General features: G+C 50.9%; 1 protein-coding gene across 6 annotated transcripts in view; it reads left to right on the forward strand.

The window, feature by feature from the left end:
* Window positions 1-20,434, forward strand: part of LOC115177318 (nuclear pore membrane glycoprotein 210-like) — a 47,739-nt gene that overhangs the window by 11,933 nt on the left and 15,372 nt on the right. For 4 of the 6 annotated variants that reach the window (XM_029737973.1, XM_029737972.1, XM_029737976.1 and 1 more), the window contains 14 exons: window positions 1,246-1,437; window positions 5,415-5,607; window positions 5,892-5,962; window positions 6,098-6,202; window positions 6,837-6,938; window positions 7,116-7,244; window positions 7,487-7,614; window positions 7,737-7,869; window positions 15,144-15,206; window positions 16,288-16,467; window positions 16,549-16,629; window positions 16,789-16,920; window positions 17,066-17,212; window positions 19,973-20,058. In XM_029737973.1, the coding sequence (XP_029593833.1) occupies window positions 1,246-1,437; window positions 5,415-5,607; window positions 5,892-5,962; window positions 6,098-6,202; window positions 6,837-6,938; window positions 7,116-7,244; window positions 7,487-7,614; window positions 7,737-7,869; window positions 15,144-15,206; window positions 16,288-16,467; window positions 16,549-16,629; window positions 16,789-16,920; window positions 17,066-17,212; window positions 19,973-20,058 (1,742 nt within the window). The remainder of the gene's footprint in view (window positions 1-1,245; window positions 1,438-5,414; window positions 5,608-5,891; window positions 5,963-6,097; window positions 6,203-6,836; window positions 6,939-7,115; window positions 7,245-7,486; window positions 7,615-7,736; window positions 7,870-15,143; window positions 15,207-16,287; window positions 16,468-16,548; window positions 16,630-16,788; window positions 16,921-17,065; window positions 17,213-19,972; window positions 20,059-20,434) is intronic. The other 2 variants (XM_029737974.1, XM_029737977.1) reach the window with 2 other exon arrangements.

The following is a 20,434-nucleotide window of genomic DNA, read 5'->3' on the forward strand; positions in this document are numbered from 1 at the left end:
GTGTGTGTTTTCAGATAAAGGGAGGGAGGAACATGTTTTAGTATGATTTCTTTAGCTACCGTAACTTCCGGACTATTTAGCGCACCTGAATATAAGCCGCACCCACTGAATTTAAAAATAAATAATATTTTGAACATAATAAGCCGCACATGTCTATAAGCCGCAGGTGCCTACCGGTACATTGAAACAAATGAACTTTACACAGGCTTTAACGAAACACAGCTTGTAACAAAAATAAATACGCTTTAACGAAGCACGGCTTGTAACAAAAATAAATAGGCTTTAACGAAACACGGCTTGTAACAAAAATAAATAGGCTTTAACGAAACATGGCTTGTAACAATTTTTTTTTTAAATGAGCAGTAAACAGTAGCCTACCATCTTCCTCCTCCTGTGCACTGAAACCATCTCCTTCGGTGTCGGAGTTGAATAGCCTCAGAATTGCTTCATCCGATATTGGATCGTTTTCATTGTTGCTCTCGTCACTTTCATCCGGAGGCAAATCCCCCGCTGAGCCCTCTTCAACACGCAGCAGTCCAGCCTTTCCAAACCCGTTGATGATAGTGGATTTTTTGACAATGCTCCACGCTGTCAGGACCTACTGGCAGACTTGACCATAAGTTGCTCTTCGCATGCGGCACGTTTTAGTGAAGGATTTCTCCCCGCTTGTCATCCAAGCCTCCCGCTGAACACGGAGCGCCACCTTAAATGCACGATTTACACTGATGTCGAGTGGCTGCAAATACTTTGTTGTGCCCCCAGGAATCAGGGTGACAAAATGACTCCCGTAATCAGAATGATGGGAAGTTTGAGAGCGCTCGATTTAATCTAACAGTAAACAAAAAAGTTGTTTGACCTTAACCCGTTCGGCAATTTCATTGGTCTAATGAAAGCTTCATGCCGCCAAAAAACTGAGCACGTCACAGAATGTTTTTTTTTAGAAAAAAATGATAAGCGGGAAAAATCCATATATTAGCCGCGTCATTGTTTAAGCCGCGACGTTGTTCATTGTTTAAGCCGCGACGTTCAAAGCCTGGGAAAAAAGTTGCGGCTTATAGTCCGGAAATTACGCTAATGGACAATACATGGACTTTATAGAGTTTATTGACTGACAGTAAAACAGTCTTATTGAAGCTGACACCAATTTCTCAGATAAAAATATAAGACAATATTCCATTTAAATCTATAGTCTTATGAAGTATTTGCCTCTCTGAATCGACTGTGTGTGTCTTTGTGTGTGTGTAGTGGCTGGTGTTCAGCAGTGGGAACTCCCCAGGTCCTCTGAACCAGGATCCCTCAGTAGAGCGGAGCAGAGTGAGAGTAGACTGCAGTGCCCCGGGTTCTCTCTCTCTCTCCCTCCTCCCCTCCTCTCCTCCCTCCATCCCTCCATCCTCCCTGTCCCACCCGTGCCCTGAGCCCCACTATCCTGCCAGCCTGGTGAGTTTTTCTATCGCTCATTGTCTCTCTACCTCCCCTTTTCCCCACCTCTCTCTCTTTCTCTCTGTCTCTCTGTCTCTCTCTGTCTCTCGCTCTCTCTCTCTCTCTCTCACTTTTTCATATTTCCTTTTGTTTTTTTCTTTCCCTGCCCTCATTAACCTCTCCTCGTTTATCTCTGTTTCCCTCTATCACACACAGACACATCCCTCGCTCTCTCTCTCCCTTCCTCCATCCTTCCTACTTCTCACTCCAATTACTTGCAATGTGCCTGAGAAAAGTGATGGTGGTCTCCATAGCAACTCCTGTATCTGTCTTCACAACAACGTTTGTGTGAAAGGGGGATTTTTCACCAAGGAAAAGGACAGAGGAGCATATGCACACACACACACACACACGGAGAGAGAAAACCTGTTGACTGCAATCAGGTCCTCTTTCACACAGATAGCCTGTGAAAATTGTAGATGAGAATGTGTGACTGATTTTGATTGAAATAGAACTAGAGTACGATATCCTTTCTGTTTATCCTTGTGGTTTAAGTGCCTGCTTGTAGAGGCAAAGCTAATTTTTGTTGAAACCTAAAAGACTGGCAACCACTCAGGCTAGTCGCCATATTGCGGTAGTGTTCTCAGTTCACAGTGCCCTCTCTCCACTGAGCAAACTAATAAACACACTTCTACTGCAATGTTTCTACTTCCTGTTGGGATGGGAACGACCAATCAGCCAGCACACACGCACACACACAGCACACAGCACTCTCTTTGCTTATCTTAATGACCCAAAGAGATGTTTCACCAAGTAGCTCAGACCAAAACACTCTTCCAGCATATGGTGTGTCTCCCTCTCCCACACTCCGTCTGCCCCTCTCATATGGTGTGTCTCCCTCTCCCACACTCCGTCTGCCCCTCTCATATGGTGTGTCTCCCTCTCCCACGCTCTGTCTGCCTCTCTCATATGGTGTGTCTCCCTCTCCCGCACTCCGTCTGCCCCTCTCATATGGTGTGTCTCCCTCTCCCACGCTCTGTCTGCCTCTCTCATATGGTGTGTCTCCCTCTCCCACACTCCGTCTGCCCCTCTTCCACGCTCCGTCTGCCTCTCTCCCTCGATCCGTCTGCCTCTCTCATATGGTGTGTCTCCCTCTCCCACACTCCGTCTGCCCCTCTCATATGGTGTGTCTCCCTCTCCCACGCTCTGTCTGCCTCTCTCATATGGTGTGTCTCCCTCTCCCACACTCCGTCTGCCCCTCTTCCACGCTCCGTCTGCCTCTCTCCCTCGATCCGTCTGCCTCTCTCATATGGTGTGTCTCCCTCTCCCACACTCTGTCTGCCTCTCTCATATGGTGTGTCTCCCTCTCCCACGCTCTGTCTGCCTCTCTCATATGGTGTGTCTCCCTCTCCCACGCTCTGTCTGCCTCTCTCATATGGTGTGTCTCCCTCTCCCACACTCTGTCTGCCTCTCTCATATGGTGTGTCTCCCTCTCCCACGCTCTGTCTGCCTCTCTCATATGGTGTGTCTCCCTCTCCCACACTCCGTCTGCCCCACTCATATGGTGTGTCTCCCTCTCCCACGCTCCGTCTGCCTCTCTCCCACGCTCCATCTGCCCCTCTCGCACGCTCCATCTGCCTCTCTCCCACGCTCCGTCTGCCTCTCTCCCACGCTCCGTCTGCCTCTCTCCCACGCTCCGTCTGCCTCTCTCCCACGCTCCGTCTGCCTCTCTCCCACGCTCCGTCTGCCTCTCTCCCACTCTCCGTCTGCCTCTCTCCCACGCTCTGTCTGCCTCTCTCATATGGTGTGTCTCCCTCTCCCACACTCCGTCTGCCCCACTCATATGGTGTGTCTCCCTCTCCCACGCTCCGTCTGCCTCTCTCCCACGCTCCATCTGCCCCTCTCGCACGCTCCATCTGCCTCTCTCCCACGCTCCGTCTGCCTCTCTCCCACGCTCCGTCTGCCTCTCTCCCACGCTCCGTCTGCCTCTCTCCCACGCTCCGTCTGCCTCTCTCCCACGCTCCGTCTGCCTCTCTCCCACTCTCCGTCTGCCTCTCTCCCACGCTCTGTCTGCCTCTCTCATATGGTGTGTCTCCCTCTCCCACGCTCCGTCTGCCCCTCTCATATGGTGTGTCTCCCTCTCCCACGCTCTGTCTGCCTATCTCATATGGTGTGTCTCCCTCTCCCACGCTCTGTCTGCCCCTCTCATATGGTGTGTCTCCCTCTCCCACGCTCCGTCTGCCCCTCTCATATGGTGTGTCTCCCTCTCCCACGCTCCGTCTGCCCCTCTCATATGGTGTGTCTCCCTCACTCCGTCTGCCCCACTCATATGGTGTGTCTCCCTCTCCCACGCTCCGTCTGCCCCTCTCTCACGCTCCGTCTGCCCCTCTCCCACGCTCCGTCTGCCCCTCTCCCACGCTCCGTCTGCCTCTCTCCCACGCTCCGTCTGCCCCTCTTCCACGCTCCGTCTGCCTCTCTCCCTCGCTCCGTCTGCCTCTCCCACGCTCCGTCTGCCTCTCTCCCTCGCTCCGTCTGCCTCTCCCACTCTCCGTCTACCTCTCTCCCACGCTCCGTCTGCCTCTCTCCCACGCTCCATCTGCCTCTCTCCCACGCTCCGTCTGCCTCTCTCCCACGCTCCGTCTGCCTCTCTCCCACGCTCCGTCTGCCTCTCTCCCACGCTCCGTCTGCCTCTCTCCCACGCTCCGTCTGCCTCTCTCCCACGCTCCGTCTGCCTCTCTCCCACGCTCCTTCTGCCTCTCTCCCACGCTCCTTCTGCCTCTCTCCCACGCTCCGTCTGCCTCTCTCCCACGCTCCGTCTGCCTCTCTCCCACGCTCCGTCTGTCTCTCTCCCACGCTCCGTCTGCCTCTCTCCACGCGTCTGCCTCTCTCCCACGCTCCGTCTGCCTCTCTCCCACGCTCCGTCTGCCTCTCTCCCACGCTCCGTCTGCCTCTCTCCCACGCTCCGTCTGCCTCTCTCCCACGCTCCGTCTGCCTCTCTCCCACGCTCCGTCTGCCTCTCTCCCACGCTCCGTCTGCCTCCCTCCCACGCTCCGTCTGCCTCTCTCCCACTCTCCGTCTGCCTCTCTCCCACGCTCTGTCTGCCTCTCTCATATGGTGTGTCTCCCTCTCCCACGCTCGGTCTGCCCCTCTCATATGGTGTGTCTCCCTCTCCCACGCTCTGTCTGCCTCTCTCATATGGTGTGTCTCCCTCTCCCACGCTCTGTCTGCCTCTCTCATATGGTGTGTCTCCCCCTCCCACGCTCCGTCTGCCTCTCTCCCACTCTCCGTCTGCCTCTCTCCCACGCTCTGTCTGCCTCTCTCATATGGTGTGTCTCCCTCTCCCACGCTCCGTCTGCCCCTCTCATATGGTGTGTCTCCCTCTCCCACGCTCTGTCTGCCTCTCTCATATGGTGTGTCTCCCTCTCCCACGCTCTGTCTGCCCCTCTCATATGGTGTGTCTCCCTCATTCCGTCTGCCCCACTCATATGGTGTGTCTCCCTCTCCCACGCTCCGTCTGCCTCTCTCCCACGCTCCGTCTGCCTCTCTCCCACGCTCCGTCTGCCTCTCTCCCACGCTCCGTCTGCCTCTCTCCCACTCTCCGTCTGCCTCCCTCCCACGCTCCGTCTGCCTCTCTCCCACGTTCCGTCTGTCTCTCTCCCACGCTCCGTCTGCCTCTCTCCCACGCTCCGTCTGCCTCTCTCCCACTCTCCGTCTGCCTCTCTCCCACTCTCTGTCTGCCTCTCTCCCACTCTCCATCTGCCTCTGTCCCACCCTCCGTCTGCATCTCTCCCACTCTCCGTCTGCATCTCTCCTTATCTAACAACACTTTACCCATCACTCTGTACATGTTTGCATTGTGTCTATGTTTACTTTTAGGACCTAAATGGAATTTGTTTGGGCCAGTCATATTATAGGAAACCTCGTCCCCTTAACGTCATCCTGTGTCTCCTCTTATCCCCACCTTCCTCCCATCCTCCCTCCCTCCCTCTCTCCAGTTGTCTGTGTCCAGTAGCAGGGATGCTGTGCTGCAGTTAGCAGTGTTTGACCACCGGGGGGTGCAGTTTGACAACTTCAGCTCGTGCTCTGTGAACTGGCTGACCTCTAACTACTCCCTGCTGTCCCTGCCCTCACACACACACATGGGCCTGGCAGACACACACACACCCAGCGGCCACAGCAAACTGCACGGTCAGGGTTTTCATTACTCGTTTTCATTACAGCCTAGTGGAGATCCAGGCACAATAGAGATTGTGTGTGTGGTGTTTAGTATGTTTTATGGTTGTTGATTAAATGGTTTGTTAAAGGGATGCTCGTTACCACACAAGTACCAGTTATCGGGGATTGTGTTGAGGGGATTTCAATAGAATCACAATGAGAGGCCGTGTTGTCAGGCCCCTAACATTTTCAGAAGTGGATGCTGATAGGCGGTGTGTGTACGTGCAGAGTTCTGATTGGTTGTCTCTGTGTTGCAGGTCGTCAAGTGCTCCGCGCCCACGATCTAACAGGGACAGTCACCATCACTGTGGCCCTCACACCTGCACAGGTGTGTGTGTGTGTGTGTGTGTGTGTGTGTGTGTGTGTGTGTGTGTGTGTGTGTGTGTGTGTGTGTGTGTGTGTGTGTGTGTGTGTGTGCGCGCGCGCGTGTATATTATAACTGTCTGTGTGTGTTGTATTGTAGGACTCATGGGCCACACCGCTGACTGCGTCTGTGCATCTGAGACTGGTGGAGGACGTGCTGTGGGACAAACGTGCTATAACCCTCTATAACCACCCTGACAGCACTGTGAGTGTTATAAAGCCTTTATAACTACTCTGACACATTGCCAATACCACTGTGAATAACCTCCTAGCCGATTTAATGCATGACTTTCTCCTCTCTCTTCTCTCTCTTCTCTCTTTCTCTCTTCTCTCTCTCTCTCTCTCTCTCTGTCTCTCTCTCTCTCTTATCTCTCTCTGTCTCTCTCTTTCTCTTATCTCTCTCTGTCTCTCTTCTCTCTCTCTCTTATCTCTCTCTGTCTCTCTCTCTTCTCTCTCTCTCTCTTATCTCTCTCTCTTCTCTCTCTTCTCTCTCTCTCTCTCTCTCTCTCTCTCTTGTCTCTCTCTTATATCTTTCTCTCTCTTCTCTCTCTCTTCTCTGGCTGTCTTTCTGTCTTTCATATCTCTCTTTCTCATATCTCGCTCTCTCATATCTCTCTCTCTCATATCTCTCTTTCTCATATCTCTCTCTCTCATATATCTCTCTCTGATATCTCTCTCTCTCTCTCTCTCATCTCTCTCATATCTCTCTCTCTGGCTGTCTTTCTGTCTTTCATATCTCTCTTTCTCATATCTCTCTCTCTCATACCTCTCTTTCTCATATCTCTCTCTCTCATATATCTCTCTTTGATATCTCTCTCTTTCTCTCTGTCTCTCTCTAGGAGAACCTGACATTGGTTCAGGGTTCAGGACACTTCTTGGTTCGTCTTCAGGACAGAGAGCTGGCCAACATCACTTACCTGGAGAACAGCAATGTTGTACAGGTGACACACACGAACTCACCATTAACACACACACACACACACACACACACACACACACACACACACACACACACACACACACACACACACCATTAACACACATACACTGCCCATAGCCAAGGAGTTCTGACTACGGTCCACAGAGTGCTGCTAAGTCAGGCTTGTGTTGTCTCTTAGGTGTCTCCCCTGCGGCCTGGCCTCTCCTCCATCCTGGCCTATGACCTGTGTTTGACCTCTGCTGACCCCGCCGTGACCTCCATCTCCATCTCTGACATCACTGACTTCCAGATAGACTTTGTTGACATTGTGAGTGTCCTCTCATTCTGTTGGATGAAGGAGAGTTGCTCTTTACAACCATGCTGGATTATAAAACACCACATTTGGTACGTGTGTGTGTGTGTGTGCGTGCGTGTGTGTGTGTGTCTGCGTGCGTGTGTGTGTCTGCGTGTGTGTCTGCGTGTCTGCGTGTGTGTGTGTGTGTGTGTGTGTGTGTGTGTGTGTGTGTGTGTGTGTGTGTGTGTGTCTGCGTGCGTGTGTGTGTGTGTCAGGTGGAGGTGGACCACAGTGCTCTGGTTCGTGTGCGTGTTCTAGACTCTAACAGACAACCCTTCCTACATCGTAACCTTCCTCTGATGCACCTCAAACTGACCCCCTCCTCACCCATCCTCACTGTGGAGTGAGTACCCGTGTGTGTGTGTGTACATTCTGTCTGTTATGTCCACATTCCTAAGAAACATTTCACTGGATAGAGATGTGAAATATTTTGTCATCCTGGTACATAAACGTGTGTGTGAGTAGTCCTGCAGGGCCGTTGGACAGCGTCTCTGTAGGTTACCGTGTGTCAGGTCAGACAGTGGGAGTGGTCAGTCTTCACCTGTCTGCAGTGGACAGTAGTGGGAGTGTCCGGACCTCCTCTCACAAACAGCTACAGGTAGACAACCAATCATAACCCCAGCAGAGCAGAGCAATGCACACAACACACCATAAAACTATATTATAAACCGTGTATACCGCGGGTAGGACAAAACATGTATTTTTGCTGCTCTAATTACGTTGGTAACAGGTTTATAATAGCAATAAAGCACCTTGGGGGTTTGTGGTATATGGCCAATATACCACGGCTAAGGGCTGTGACCAGGCACTCCGCGATAAGTCGTGCCTAAGAACATCCCTTAGCCGTGGTATATTGGCCATATACCACACCCCCTTGGGCCATATTGCTTAATTATACAGTATGTATACAGTTCTGATGTACTGTCACAATACACCATAAAACTATAGTATACAGTCTATACAGTTCTGATGTACTGTCACAACACACCATAAAACTATAGTATACAGTCTATACAGTCCTGATGTACTGTCACAACACACCATAAAACTATAGTATACAGTTCTGATGTACCGTCACAACACACCATAAAACTATAGTATACAGTTCTGATGTACCGTCACAACACACCATAAAACTATAGTATACAGTTCTGATGTACTGTCACAACACACCATAAAACTATAGTGTACAGTTCTGATGTACCGTCACAACACACCATAAAACTATAGTATACAGTTCTGATGTACTGTCACAACACACCATAAAACTATAGTATACAGTTCTGATGTACTGTCACAACACACCATAAAACTATAGTATACAGTCCTGATGTACCGTCACAACACACCATAAAACTATAGTATACAGTCTATACAGTTCTGATGTACTGTCACAACACACCATAAAACTATAGTATACAGTCTATACAGTCCTGATATACTGTCACAACACACCATAAAACTATAGTATACAGTTCTGATGTACTGTCACAACACACCATAAAACCAAAGTATACAGTTCTGATGTACTGTCACAACACACCATAAAACTATAGTATACAGTTCTGATGTACCGTCACAACACACCATAAAACTATAGTATACAGTCCTGATGTACCGTCACAACACACCATAAAACTATAGTATACAGTCTATACAGTCCTGATGTACTGTCACAACACACCATAAAACTATAGTATACAGTCTATACAGTCCTGATGTACTGTCACAACACACCATAAAGCTATAGTATACAGTTCTGATGTACCGTCACAACACACCATAAAACTATAGTATACAGTTCTGATGTACTGTCACAACACACCATAAAACTATAGTATACAGTTCTGATGTACCGTCACAACACACCATAAAACTATAGTATACAGTCTATACAGTTCTGATGTACTGTCACAACACACCATAAAACTATAGTATACAGTTCTGATGTACTGTCACAACAAACCATAAAACTATAGTATACAGTCTATACAGTTCTGATGTACTGTCACAACACACCATAAAACTATAGTATACAGTTCTGATGTACTGTCACAACACACCATAAAACTATAGTATACAGTTCTGATGTACTGTCACAACACACCATAAAACTATAGTATACAGTTCTGATGTACTGTCACAACACACCATAAAACTATACTATACAGTTCTGATGTACTGTCACAACACACCATAAAACTATAGTATACAGTTCTGATGTACCGTCACAACACACTATAAAACTATAGTATACAGTTCTGATGTACTGTCACAACACACCATAAAACTATAGTATACAGTCTATACAGTTCTGATGTACTATCACAACACACCATAAAACTATAGTATACAGTCTATACAGTTCTGATGTACTGTCACAACACACCATAAAACTATAGTATACAGTTCTGATGTACTGTCACAACACACCATAAAACTATAATATACAGTTCTGATGTACTGTCACAACACACCATAAAACTATAGTATACAGTCTATACAGTTCTGATGTACTGTCACAACACACCATAAAACTATAGTATACAGTCTATACAGTTCTGATGTACTGTCACAACACACCATAAAACTATAGTATACAGTTCTGATGTACTGTCACAACACACCATAAAACTATAGTATACAGTTCTGATATACTGTCACAACACACCATAAAACTATAGTATACAGTTCTGATGTACCGTCACAACACACCATAAAACTATAGTATACAGTTCTGATGTACTGTCACAACACACCATAAAACTATAGTATACAGTCTATACAGTTCTGATGTACTGTCACAACACACCATAAAACTATAGTATACAGTTCTGATGTACTGTCACAACACACCATAAAACTATAGTATACAGTCTATACATGTCACGGTTCCGTAAGGCAGGAGGAAAAGGCAGAGTCAAACGCAGGAGACGTAGTCCAGTTGTGCCGTAGAACGGTATATTTATTTCACCGGGAAAAACCCACTCGGCGTAACCCAAGGGCATAGGGTGTGCCCAGAGACCACCCGGGAACACAGTTAACCCCGAGAAAACAAAGATACGTACGGGGTGCAGCCCGGCAAATATACCATTCCTCTAGCGAGAAGCCGCTGGGGAAAAATGTGCAAAAAACACAAACGTTCACAGACCTGCCCGCTGACGAATAAACAATCCCGCACAAAAGACAAACCACAAGGAACAAACTAAATACCCCCCCACTAATTACAGAAACGGAAACAGGTGCGGACTTAAACAGACAAAACACAACGAACACAGAACATAGATCGGTGGCAGCTAGTAGACCGGTGACGACGACCGCCGAGCGCCGCCCGGCCGAGGAGGGGCACCATTTTCTGTGGATACTGTGACAGTACCCCTCCCCTGACGCGCGGCTCCCGCAGCGCGCCGACACCGGCCTCGGGGACGGCCCGGAGGGCGAGGCGCCGGCCGGTCCGGATGGAGACGATGGAACTCCTGGAGCATAGTGGGATCCAAAATGTCCCTCACCGGAACCCAGCACCTCTCCTCCGGACCGTACGAGGTACTGCAGGCCCCCTACCCGACGCCGGGAGTCCAGGATGGCCCGGACTGTGTACGCCGGGGCCCCCCCGATGTCCAGGGGGGGCGGAGGGACCTCCCGCACCTCAGCGTCCTGCAGCGGACCAGCTACCACCGGCCTGAGGAGAGACACATGAAACGAGGGGTTAATACGGTAGTATGATGGGAGTTGCAACCTATAACACACCTCGTTTATTCTCCTCAGGACTTTGAACGGCCCCACAAATCGCGGACCCAGCTTCCGGCAGGGCAGGCGGAGGGGCAGGTTCCGGGTCGAGAGCCAGACTCTGTCCCCCCGGATTATAAACGGGAGCCTCACTGCGGTGGCGGTCAGCGCTCTCTTTCTGTCGACCTATCGCTCGCCTCAGGCATTCCTGGACAGCATTCCAGGTCTCTTGAGAGCGCTGTACCCATTCCTCCACCGCAGGAGCCTCCGTCTGGCTCTGCTGCCAGGGCACCAGGACCGGCTGATAACCTAACACTACCTGGAAAGGTGACAGGTTAGTAGAGGAGTGGCGCTGAGAGTTCTGGGCCATCGGCCCATGGCACGAACCTCGCCCACTCCCCTGGCCGGTCCTGGCAATACGACCGCAGGAACCTGCCCACATCCTGGTTAATGCGCTCAACCTGCCCATTACTCTCGGGGTGAAAACCCGAGGTCAGGCTGACCGAGACCCCCAGCCTCTCCATAAACGACCTCCACACCCTGGAAGTAAACTGGGGACCCCGATCAGATACGATGTCCTCGGGCACCCTGTAGTGCCGGAAGACATGGGTGAATAGGGCCTCCGCGGTCTGTAGGGCCGTAGGAAGACCGGGTAATGGGAGCAGACGGCAGGACTTCGAGAACCGATCCACAACAACCAGGATGGTAGTGTTCCCCTGAGATGGCGGGAGATCCGTAAGGAAATCCACCGAGAGGTGAGACCAAGGTCGTTGTGGAACGGGGAGGGGCTGTAATTTCCCCCGAGGCAGGTGCCTAGGAGCCTTGCACTGGGCGCACACCGAACAGGAAGAGACATAGTGTCTTACATCCTCAGCCAAGGTGGGCCACCAGTACTTTCCTTTCAGGCCTCGCACTGTCCGTTCCACTCCAGGATGACCCGAGGAGGGTAGAGTGTGAGCCCATCGGATCAGGCGATCGCGAACACCAAGCGGAACGAACTTCAGACCCGCGGGACATTGAGGGGGAGTGGGTTCCGCCTGAACCGCCCGCTCGATGTCCGCATCCACCTCCCATACCACCGGTGCCACTAGATAGGACGCCGGGAGTATGGGAGTCGGATCGATGGTCCGCTCCTCGGAGTCGTAGAGACGCGACAGTGCGTCGGCCTTCCGGTTCCGAGACCCCGGAATGTAGGAAAGGGTGAATTGGAACCTCATAAAGAACATGGCCCACCTGGCCTGACGAGGATTAAGTCTCCTCGCTGCTCGGATGTACTCCAGGTTACGGTGGTCGGTCCAGATGAGAAAAGGGTGGCGTGCCCCCTCAAGCCAATGTCTCCACACTGTCAAAGCTTTGACCACGGCCAACAACTCCCTGTCCCCCACGTCATAGTTGCGCTCCGCCGGACTCAGCTTCTTAGAAAAGAATGCACAGGGACGGAGCTTCGGAGGAGCTCCCGAGCGCTGCGACAGCACTGCTCCGACCCCAGCCTCGAACGCGTCCACCTCTACTATGAATGGCAAAGAGGGATCCGGATGCGCCAGCACCGGAGCGTCGGTAAACAGAACCTTCAGACGACGGAAGGCTCTGTCCGCCTCTGCCAACCAACGCAGTCGCACCGGACCCCCCTTCATCAGTGAGGTAATGGAAGCTGCCACCTGACCAAAACCCCGGATAAACCTCCGGTAATAATTGGCGAACCCCAAGAACCGCTGCACCTCCTTCACCGTGGTAGGGGTCGGCCAATTACGCACGGCCGTAACGCGATCACATTCCATCACCACCCCTGTGGTGGAAATGCGATATCCTAGGAAAGAGACGGCTCGTTTGGAGAACTCACATTTCTCAGCCTTGACGTATAGGTTGTGCTCCAGCAGCCGCCCAAGCACTTTGCGCACCAGAGCCACATGCGCGGCGCGTGTGGCGGAGTAGATCAGAATGTCATCGATGTACACCACCACACCCTGTCCGAGCATGTCTCTGAGAACCTCGTCCACAAAGGATTGGAAGACAGCAGGAGCATTTTTCAACCCATACGGCATGACGAGGTACTCATAATGGCCAGATGTGGTACTAAATGCGGTTTTCCACTCGTCTCCCCCTCGGATACGCACCAGGTTATACGCGCTCCTGAGATCTAGTTTGGTGAAGAAGCACGCCCCGTGAAATGACTCCACCGCCGTAGCAATGAGAGGTAGCGGGTAACTGAACCCCACTGTGATCGAATTTAGACCTCTATAGTCAATGCACGGGCGCAGACCTCCTTCTTCTTCACAAAAAATAAGCTTGAGGAGACAGGGGATTTAGATGGCCGAATGTATCCCTGTCTCAAGGACTCAGCGACATATGCTTCCATAGCCACTGTCTCCTCCTGAGACAGAGGATACACGTGGCTTTTAGGAAGGACCGCGTCAGCCTGGAGGTTTATCGCACAATCCCCCTGTCGATGGGGTGGTAATTGGGTCGCCTTCGTCTTACTGAAGGCGATAGCCAAATCGGCATATTCAGGGGGAATGTGCACAGTAGAGACTTGGTCTAGACTCTCCACCGTGGTTGCACCGATGGAAACTCCTATACATCTACCTGAGCACTCCCTCGACCACCCCTTAAGAGCCCTCTGTCCCCATGAAATCTGAGGGTTGTGAGTGGCTATCCAGGGGATACCCAGTACCACTGGAAACGCCGGGGAGTCAAAGGAAGAGGCTGATATGTTCCACATGACCCCCCCACGTCGCCATAACCAGTGGTACAGTAGCCTCCCCCACTTGGCTGGACCCTAGTGGTCGACTGTCTAAGGCGTGCACAGGGAAGGGGTGGTCCAGCTGAACCAGGGGAATCCCTAACCTTTTAGCGACCCCACGGCCCATAAAACTCCCAGCTGCACCTGAATCGACTAGTGCCTTATACTGGAAGTGAGGGGAAAAATCAGGAAAACAAACTGAAATGTACAGATGGTCGACAGGGGGCTCTGGGTGTGGCTGGTGCTGACTCACCTGGGGGGTCGATGAAGTGCTCTGCCTGCCATCCGAACTCCCGGGGGGATCTCTCCAGCACCGGTCCGCAGTGTGTCCTCTGCGCCCGCAGTGGGTGCAGGAGAGGCCCCTCCCCACGGTCCTCCTTGATGCAGCTCCTCCTATCTCCATGGGCTGTGGAGCAGGAGGGCTGGGAGGTGGAACGAACAGGCCCCGACTGGAACGTCCCCGGGCAGCCAGCAGGTTGTCCAGTCTGATGGATAAATCCACCAGCTGGTCCAGTGTGATGGCGTGGTCCCTGCAGGCCAGCTCCCGGCGGACATCCTCTCGGAGACTGCAGCGATAAGAATCCATCAGGGCCCGCTCATTCCACCCCGACCCCGCGGCGAGAGTCCTGAACTCCAGAGCGAAGTCCTGAGCGCTCCTCGTCCCCTGTCTTAAGTGAAACAATCGCTCACCCGCCGCCCTGCCCTCCGGGGGATGATCGAATACCGCCCGGAAGCGGCGGGTGAACTCCGGGTAGTCACCCCGAGCCGAGTCTGGGCCATCCCAAACCGCGTTGGCCCATTCCAGGGCTCTACCCGTAAGACAAGAGACGAGGGCGCTCACCTTTTCTTCGTTGGAGGGAGAGGGGCGAACGGTCGCCAGGTAGAGTTCAATCTGTAGTAAAAACCCCTTACATCCCGTAGCTGTCCCGTCAAACTCCCTGGGTGGCGTAATCCGGATGCCGCTCGCGCCCGCTTCAGGTGGGGTTTGTAGAGGCGCCGGCTGAGGAACCGGAGCTGGTCTGGTGATTGAAGCCCCTCTCTCCCAGTTCTCCAATCTGGCCAGCACTTGGTCCATCGCCGAGCCCAGGCGGTGGAGGAGGTTGGAGTGCTGTGACACCTGTTCGGCCACTGACGGTGCTTCCGCTCCTGCTGACTCCATATTTATTTTGGTGCGGGATTCTGTCACGGTTCCGTAAGGCAGGAGGAAAAGGCAGAGTCAAACGCAGGAGACGTAGTCCAGTTGTGCCGTAGAACGGTATATATACAGTTCTGATGTACTGTCACAACACACCATAAAACTATAGTATACAGTCTATACAGTCCTGATGTACTGTCACAACACACCATAAAACTATAGTATACAGTCTACACAGTCCTGATGAACTGTACATTGTTTTCATATGCAGGTCTACCCCAGATTCACCCTGCAGCCACGAAGTCTGGCACTGACACTGGGCAGCGTACGACAGGTAACCAAATACACATGATCAGTGTTTCTAAAATCATGGTTCAGGAGGAGCCACTGGTGGGTTTGTGTTCATGCTGACACAATGCAGAAATCACTGACATTTCCTAGTTGCTAAAATTCTAATAGTTTGCCTAATATCAGTTGATGTGCCAAAACAAGCAAGTATAGTGTAGAGAATCATTGTACCATCTAAACCCCTGTGAAATACATTTTCCATAATTGAAATGTTTTATTTTCAGCTGTTTGAAAATTATGTATAAAACCGTAGGTAAAAGATGCAAAAACAAAAGAATAGGAATCATAGAATTAGCGCACATTGAAAAGATCTACCCCATCTTAGACTTGCTTTCAATGGGAATATAACACACATTTATTTAAAAATTTGATCGGGTCACCCAAATAGTTACATATTGCAGCTTTAACTCTGACTCTAGGTTTCTGTTAACTCTGACTCTAGGTTTCTGTTAACTATGACTCTAGGTTTCTGTTTACTCTGACTGTAGGTTCATGTTAACTCTGACTCTAGGTTTCTGTTAACTCTGACTCTAGGTTTCTGTTAACTCTGACTGTAGGTTCATGTTTACTCTGACTCTAGGTTTCTGTTAACATGAACCTACAGTCAGAGTAAACTCTGACTCTAGGTTTCTGTTAACTCTGACTGTAGGTTCATGTTTACTCTGACTCTAGGTTTCTGTTTACTCTGACTGTAGGTTCATGTTAACTCTGACTCTAGGTTTCTGTTAACTCTGACTGTAGGTTCATGTTAACTCTGTTTCTAGGTTTCTGTTAACTCTGACTCTAGGTTCATGTTAACTCTGTTTCTAGGTTTCTGTTCACTCTGACTCTAGGTTTCTGTTAACTCTGTTTCTAGGTTTCTGTTAACTCTGACTCTAGGTTTCTGGTCTTGAACAGTGTTTGATTCATCATTGGATCACATGACAATTCAAAAGGCTTTTAGAGATTCACAACAAAGTGAATATGATGCTGATGGAAGTCATGGTACTACTAGCTACTGTGTCAATGTCATAACTCCATCTGTCTGCACGCAATCATACACTTACACACGCACACATCTCTCTCAGGTGAAGTGGGAGGGTGGCCCCCACCCCCAGTCCAGTGTGGGCTTCTCTGTGAGTGACAGCCGCATCGCCACGGTGACCGACACAGGATTGGTCCGTGGAGTGGCAGTGGGCGTGGTCAAACTCAGAGGGGCATTGCAGACCGTCACTCAGGACACCGGAGCTCTGCTCACCTTCGCACAGGTACACACACAACCCCCCCCCCACACACACACACATACTTTTCACTTGTTGATTATCTGGTTGTCTTTGTGTGTGTGTCAGGATGAGGTGGATGTGGAGGTGTTTAACCTGACAGGGGTCAGGATCCAGGCCCCTCTGGTCAAACTGTCTGTGGGCACTGAGGTAACATACAGATCATGTTTGTATTCTCTCTCAAATATTGTCATTGTATGATGAATGTATGTGGCAGGCAGTGTAGTTTGTTGCTGTGTATGTTTGTACGGTATTTGGGTGCGTATGTGCATGTGGTTTAGTAACCCCAGTGTGTGTGCGTGCGTTTAGATGCCAGTGTATGTGATGGGCAGTGACAGTAGTCAGAACCCCTTTGCTCTGGGCAGTGTAGAGTCTGGTCTCTCCTTCCACTGGAATCTGGGCAAGCTTGGAGTACTGGAGATACAAACACGACACACTCAGGTACGCTACACTTTGTCCCTGTATATGTAGGTTAATGTGTGTCAAACCACTTGGATATGACTGTGTGTGTGTGTGTGTGTGTGTGTGTGTGTGTGTGTGTGTGTGTGTGTGTGTGTGTGTGTGTGTGTGTGTGTGTGTGTTGTAGGCGGGGGTGACTGTCTCTCCTGCCCATAGTTTCTCTGTACTGGTGAGGGCGTGGGCAGCGGGCAGGACCAGTTTGAGAGTGACAGTTCAGCTGGCCAATCACACGTCAGCCTCCCACCAGCAGCTCTCTGACGAGATACAGATACTGGTAAACACACTGGGTCCACCTCCTGCTTTTGAGACATTTGTTTATAGGTTGTTGTTGAGTAGTTTGTCTGTGATATGATAACCTCTCCTCTCCAATCTTTACTCCTTTCTACTCCTGTCCTGTCCTCATCTCCTCATCTACTCTCTCCTCTCTAAGTTGTACCAGGAGATGCAGCTGGCTGTAGGAACCTCCAGATCTCTCTCCTCTCTCCTCTCTAAGTTGTACCAGGAGATGCAGCTGGCTGTAGGAACCTCCAGATCTCTCTCCTCTCTCCTCTCTAAGTTGTACCAGGAGATGCAGCTGGCTGTAGGAACCTCCAGATCTCTCTCCTCTCTAAGTTGTACCAGGAGATGCAGCTGGCTGTATGAACCTCCAGATCTCTCTCCTCTCTAAGGTGTACCAGGAGATGCAGCTGGCTGTAGGAACCTCCAGATCTCTCTCCTCTCTCCTCTCTAAGTTGTACCAGGAGATGCAGCTGGCTGTAGGAACCTCCAGATCTCTCTCCTCTCTCCTCTCTAAGTTGTACCAGGAGATGCAGCTGGCTGTAGGAACCTCCAGATCTCTCTCCTCTCTAAGTTGTACCAGGAGATGCAGCTGGCTGTAGGAACCTCCAGATCTCTCTCCTCTCTAAGGTGTACCAGGAGATGCAGCTGGCTGTATGAACCTCCAGATCTCTCTCCTCTCTAAGGTGTACCAGGAGATGCAGCTGGCTGTATGAACCTCCAGATCTCTCTCCTCTCTAAGGTGTACCAGGAGATGCAGCTGGCTGTATGAACCTCCAGATCTCTCTCCTCTCTAAGGTGTACCAGGAGATGCAGCTGGCTGTATGAACCTCCAGATCTCTCTCCTCTCTAAGGTGTACCAGGAGATGCAGCTGGCTGTATGAACCTCCAGATCTCTCTCCTCTCTAAGGTGTACCAGGAGATGCAGCTGGCTGTATGAACCTCCAGATCTCTCTCCTCTCTAAGGTGTACCAGGAGATGCAGCTGGCTGTATGAACCTCCAGATCTCTCTCCTCTCTAAGGTGTACCAGGAGATGCAGCTGGCTGTATGAACCTCCAGATCTCTCTCCTCTCTAAGGTGTACCAGGAGATGCAGCTGGCTGTATGAACCTCCAGATCTCTCTCCTCTCTAAGGTGTACCAGGAGATGCAGCTGGCTGTATGAACCTCCAGATCTCTCTCCTCTCTAAGGTGTACCAGGAGATGCAGCTGGCTGTATGAACCTCCAGATCTCTCTCCTCTCTAAGGTGTACCAGGAGATGCAGCTGGCTGTATGAACCTCCAGATCTCTCTCCTCTCTAAGGTGTACCAGGAGATGCAGCTGGCTGTATGAACCTCCAGATCTCTCTCCTCTCTAAGGTGTACCAGGAGATGCAGCTGGCTGTATGAACCTCCAGATCTCTCTCCTCTCTAAGGTGTACCAGGAGATGCAGCTGGCTGTATGAACCTCCAGATCTCTCTCCTCTCTAAGGTGTACCAGGAGATGCAGCTGGCTGTATGAACCTCCAGATCTCTCTCCTCTCTAAGTTGTACCAGGAGATGCAGCTGGCTGTATGAACCTCCAGATCTCTCTCCTCTCTAAGGTGTACCAGGAGATGCAGCTGGCTGTATGAACCTCCAGATCTCTCTCCTCTCTAAGGTGTACCAGGAGATGCAGCTGGCTGTATGAACCTCCAGATCTCTCTCCTCTCTAAGGTGTACCAGGAGATGCAGCTGGCTGTATGAACCTCCAGATCTCTCTCCTCTCTAAGTTGTACCAGGAGATGCAGCTGGCTGTATGAACCTCCAGATCTCTCTCCTCTCTAAGGTGTACCAGGAGATGCAGCTGGCTGTATGAACCTCCAGATCTCTCTCCTCTCTAAGGTGTACCAGGAGATGCAGCTGGCTGTATGAACCTCCAGATCTCTCTCCTCTCTAAGGTGTACCAGGAGATGCAGCTGGCTGTATGAACCTCCAGATCTCTCTCCTCTCTAAGGTGTACCAGGAGATGCAGCTGGCTGTATGAACCTCCAGATCTCTCTCCTCTCTAAGGTGTACCAGGAGATGCAGCTGGCTGTATGAACCTCCAGATCTCTCTCCTCTCTAAGGTGTACCAGGAGATGCAGCTGGCTGTATGAACCTCCAGATCTCTCTCCTCTCTAAGGTGTACCAGGAGATGCAGCTGGCTGTATGAACCTCCAGATCTCTCTCCTCTCTAAGGTGTACCAGGAGATGCAGCTGGCTGTATGAACCTCCAGATCTCTCTCCTCTCTAAGGTGTACCAGGAGATGCAGCTGGCTGTAGGAACCTCCAGATCTCTCTCCTCTCTAAGGTGTACCAGGAGATGCAGCTGGCTGTATGAACCTCCAGATCTCTCTCCTCTCTAAGGTGTACCAGGAGATGCAGCTGGCTGTATGAACCTCCAGATCTCTCTCCTCTCTAAGGTGTACCAGGAGATGCAGCTGGCTGTATGAACCTCCAGATCTCTCTCCTCTCTAAGTTGTACCAGGAGATGCAGCTGGCTGTATGAACCTCCAGATCTCTCTCCTCTCTAAGGTGTACCAGGAGATGCAGCTGGCTGTATGAACCTCCAGATCTCTCTCCTCTCTAAGGTGTACCAGGAGATGCAGCTGGCTGTATGAACCTCCAGATCTCTCTCCTCTCTAAGGTGTACCAGGAGATGCAGCTGGCTGTAGGAACCTCCAGATCTCTCTCCTCTCTAAGGTGTACCAGGAGATGCAGCTGGCTGTATGAACCTCCAGATCTCTCTCCTCTCTAAGGTGTACCAGGAGATGCAGCTGGCTGTAGGAACCTCCAGATCCATCCTCATGTCTCCCTACTCACACTACGCACTTCAGAGCAACAAGTGAGAGCCAGCATGTGTGGTTGTGTGTGTCTGCATGTGCAGAAAAACAAAATATCACATTCACATAAGTATTCAGACCCTTTACTCAGTACTTTGTTGAAGCACCTTTGGCAGCGATTATAGCCTCTATTCTTCTTGGGTATTACGCTATAAGCTTGGCACATGTGCATTTGGGGAGTTTCTCCCATTCTTCTCTGCAGATCCTCTCAAGCTCTGTCAGGTTGGATGGGGAGCATTGCTGCACAGCTATTTACAGGTCTCTCCAGAAATGTTCGATCGGGTTCAAGTCCGGGCTCTGGCTGGGCCACTCAAGGACATTGAAAGACTTGTCCCATAGCCACTCCTACGTTGTCTTGGCTGTGTGCTTAGGGTCGTT

This window comes from Salmo trutta, chromosome 37 (assembly GCF_901001165.1).
Source record: "Salmo trutta chromosome 37, fSalTru1.1, whole genome shotgun sequence".
Classification (NCBI taxonomy): domain Eukaryota; kingdom Metazoa; phylum Chordata; class Actinopteri; order Salmoniformes; family Salmonidae; genus Salmo; species Salmo trutta.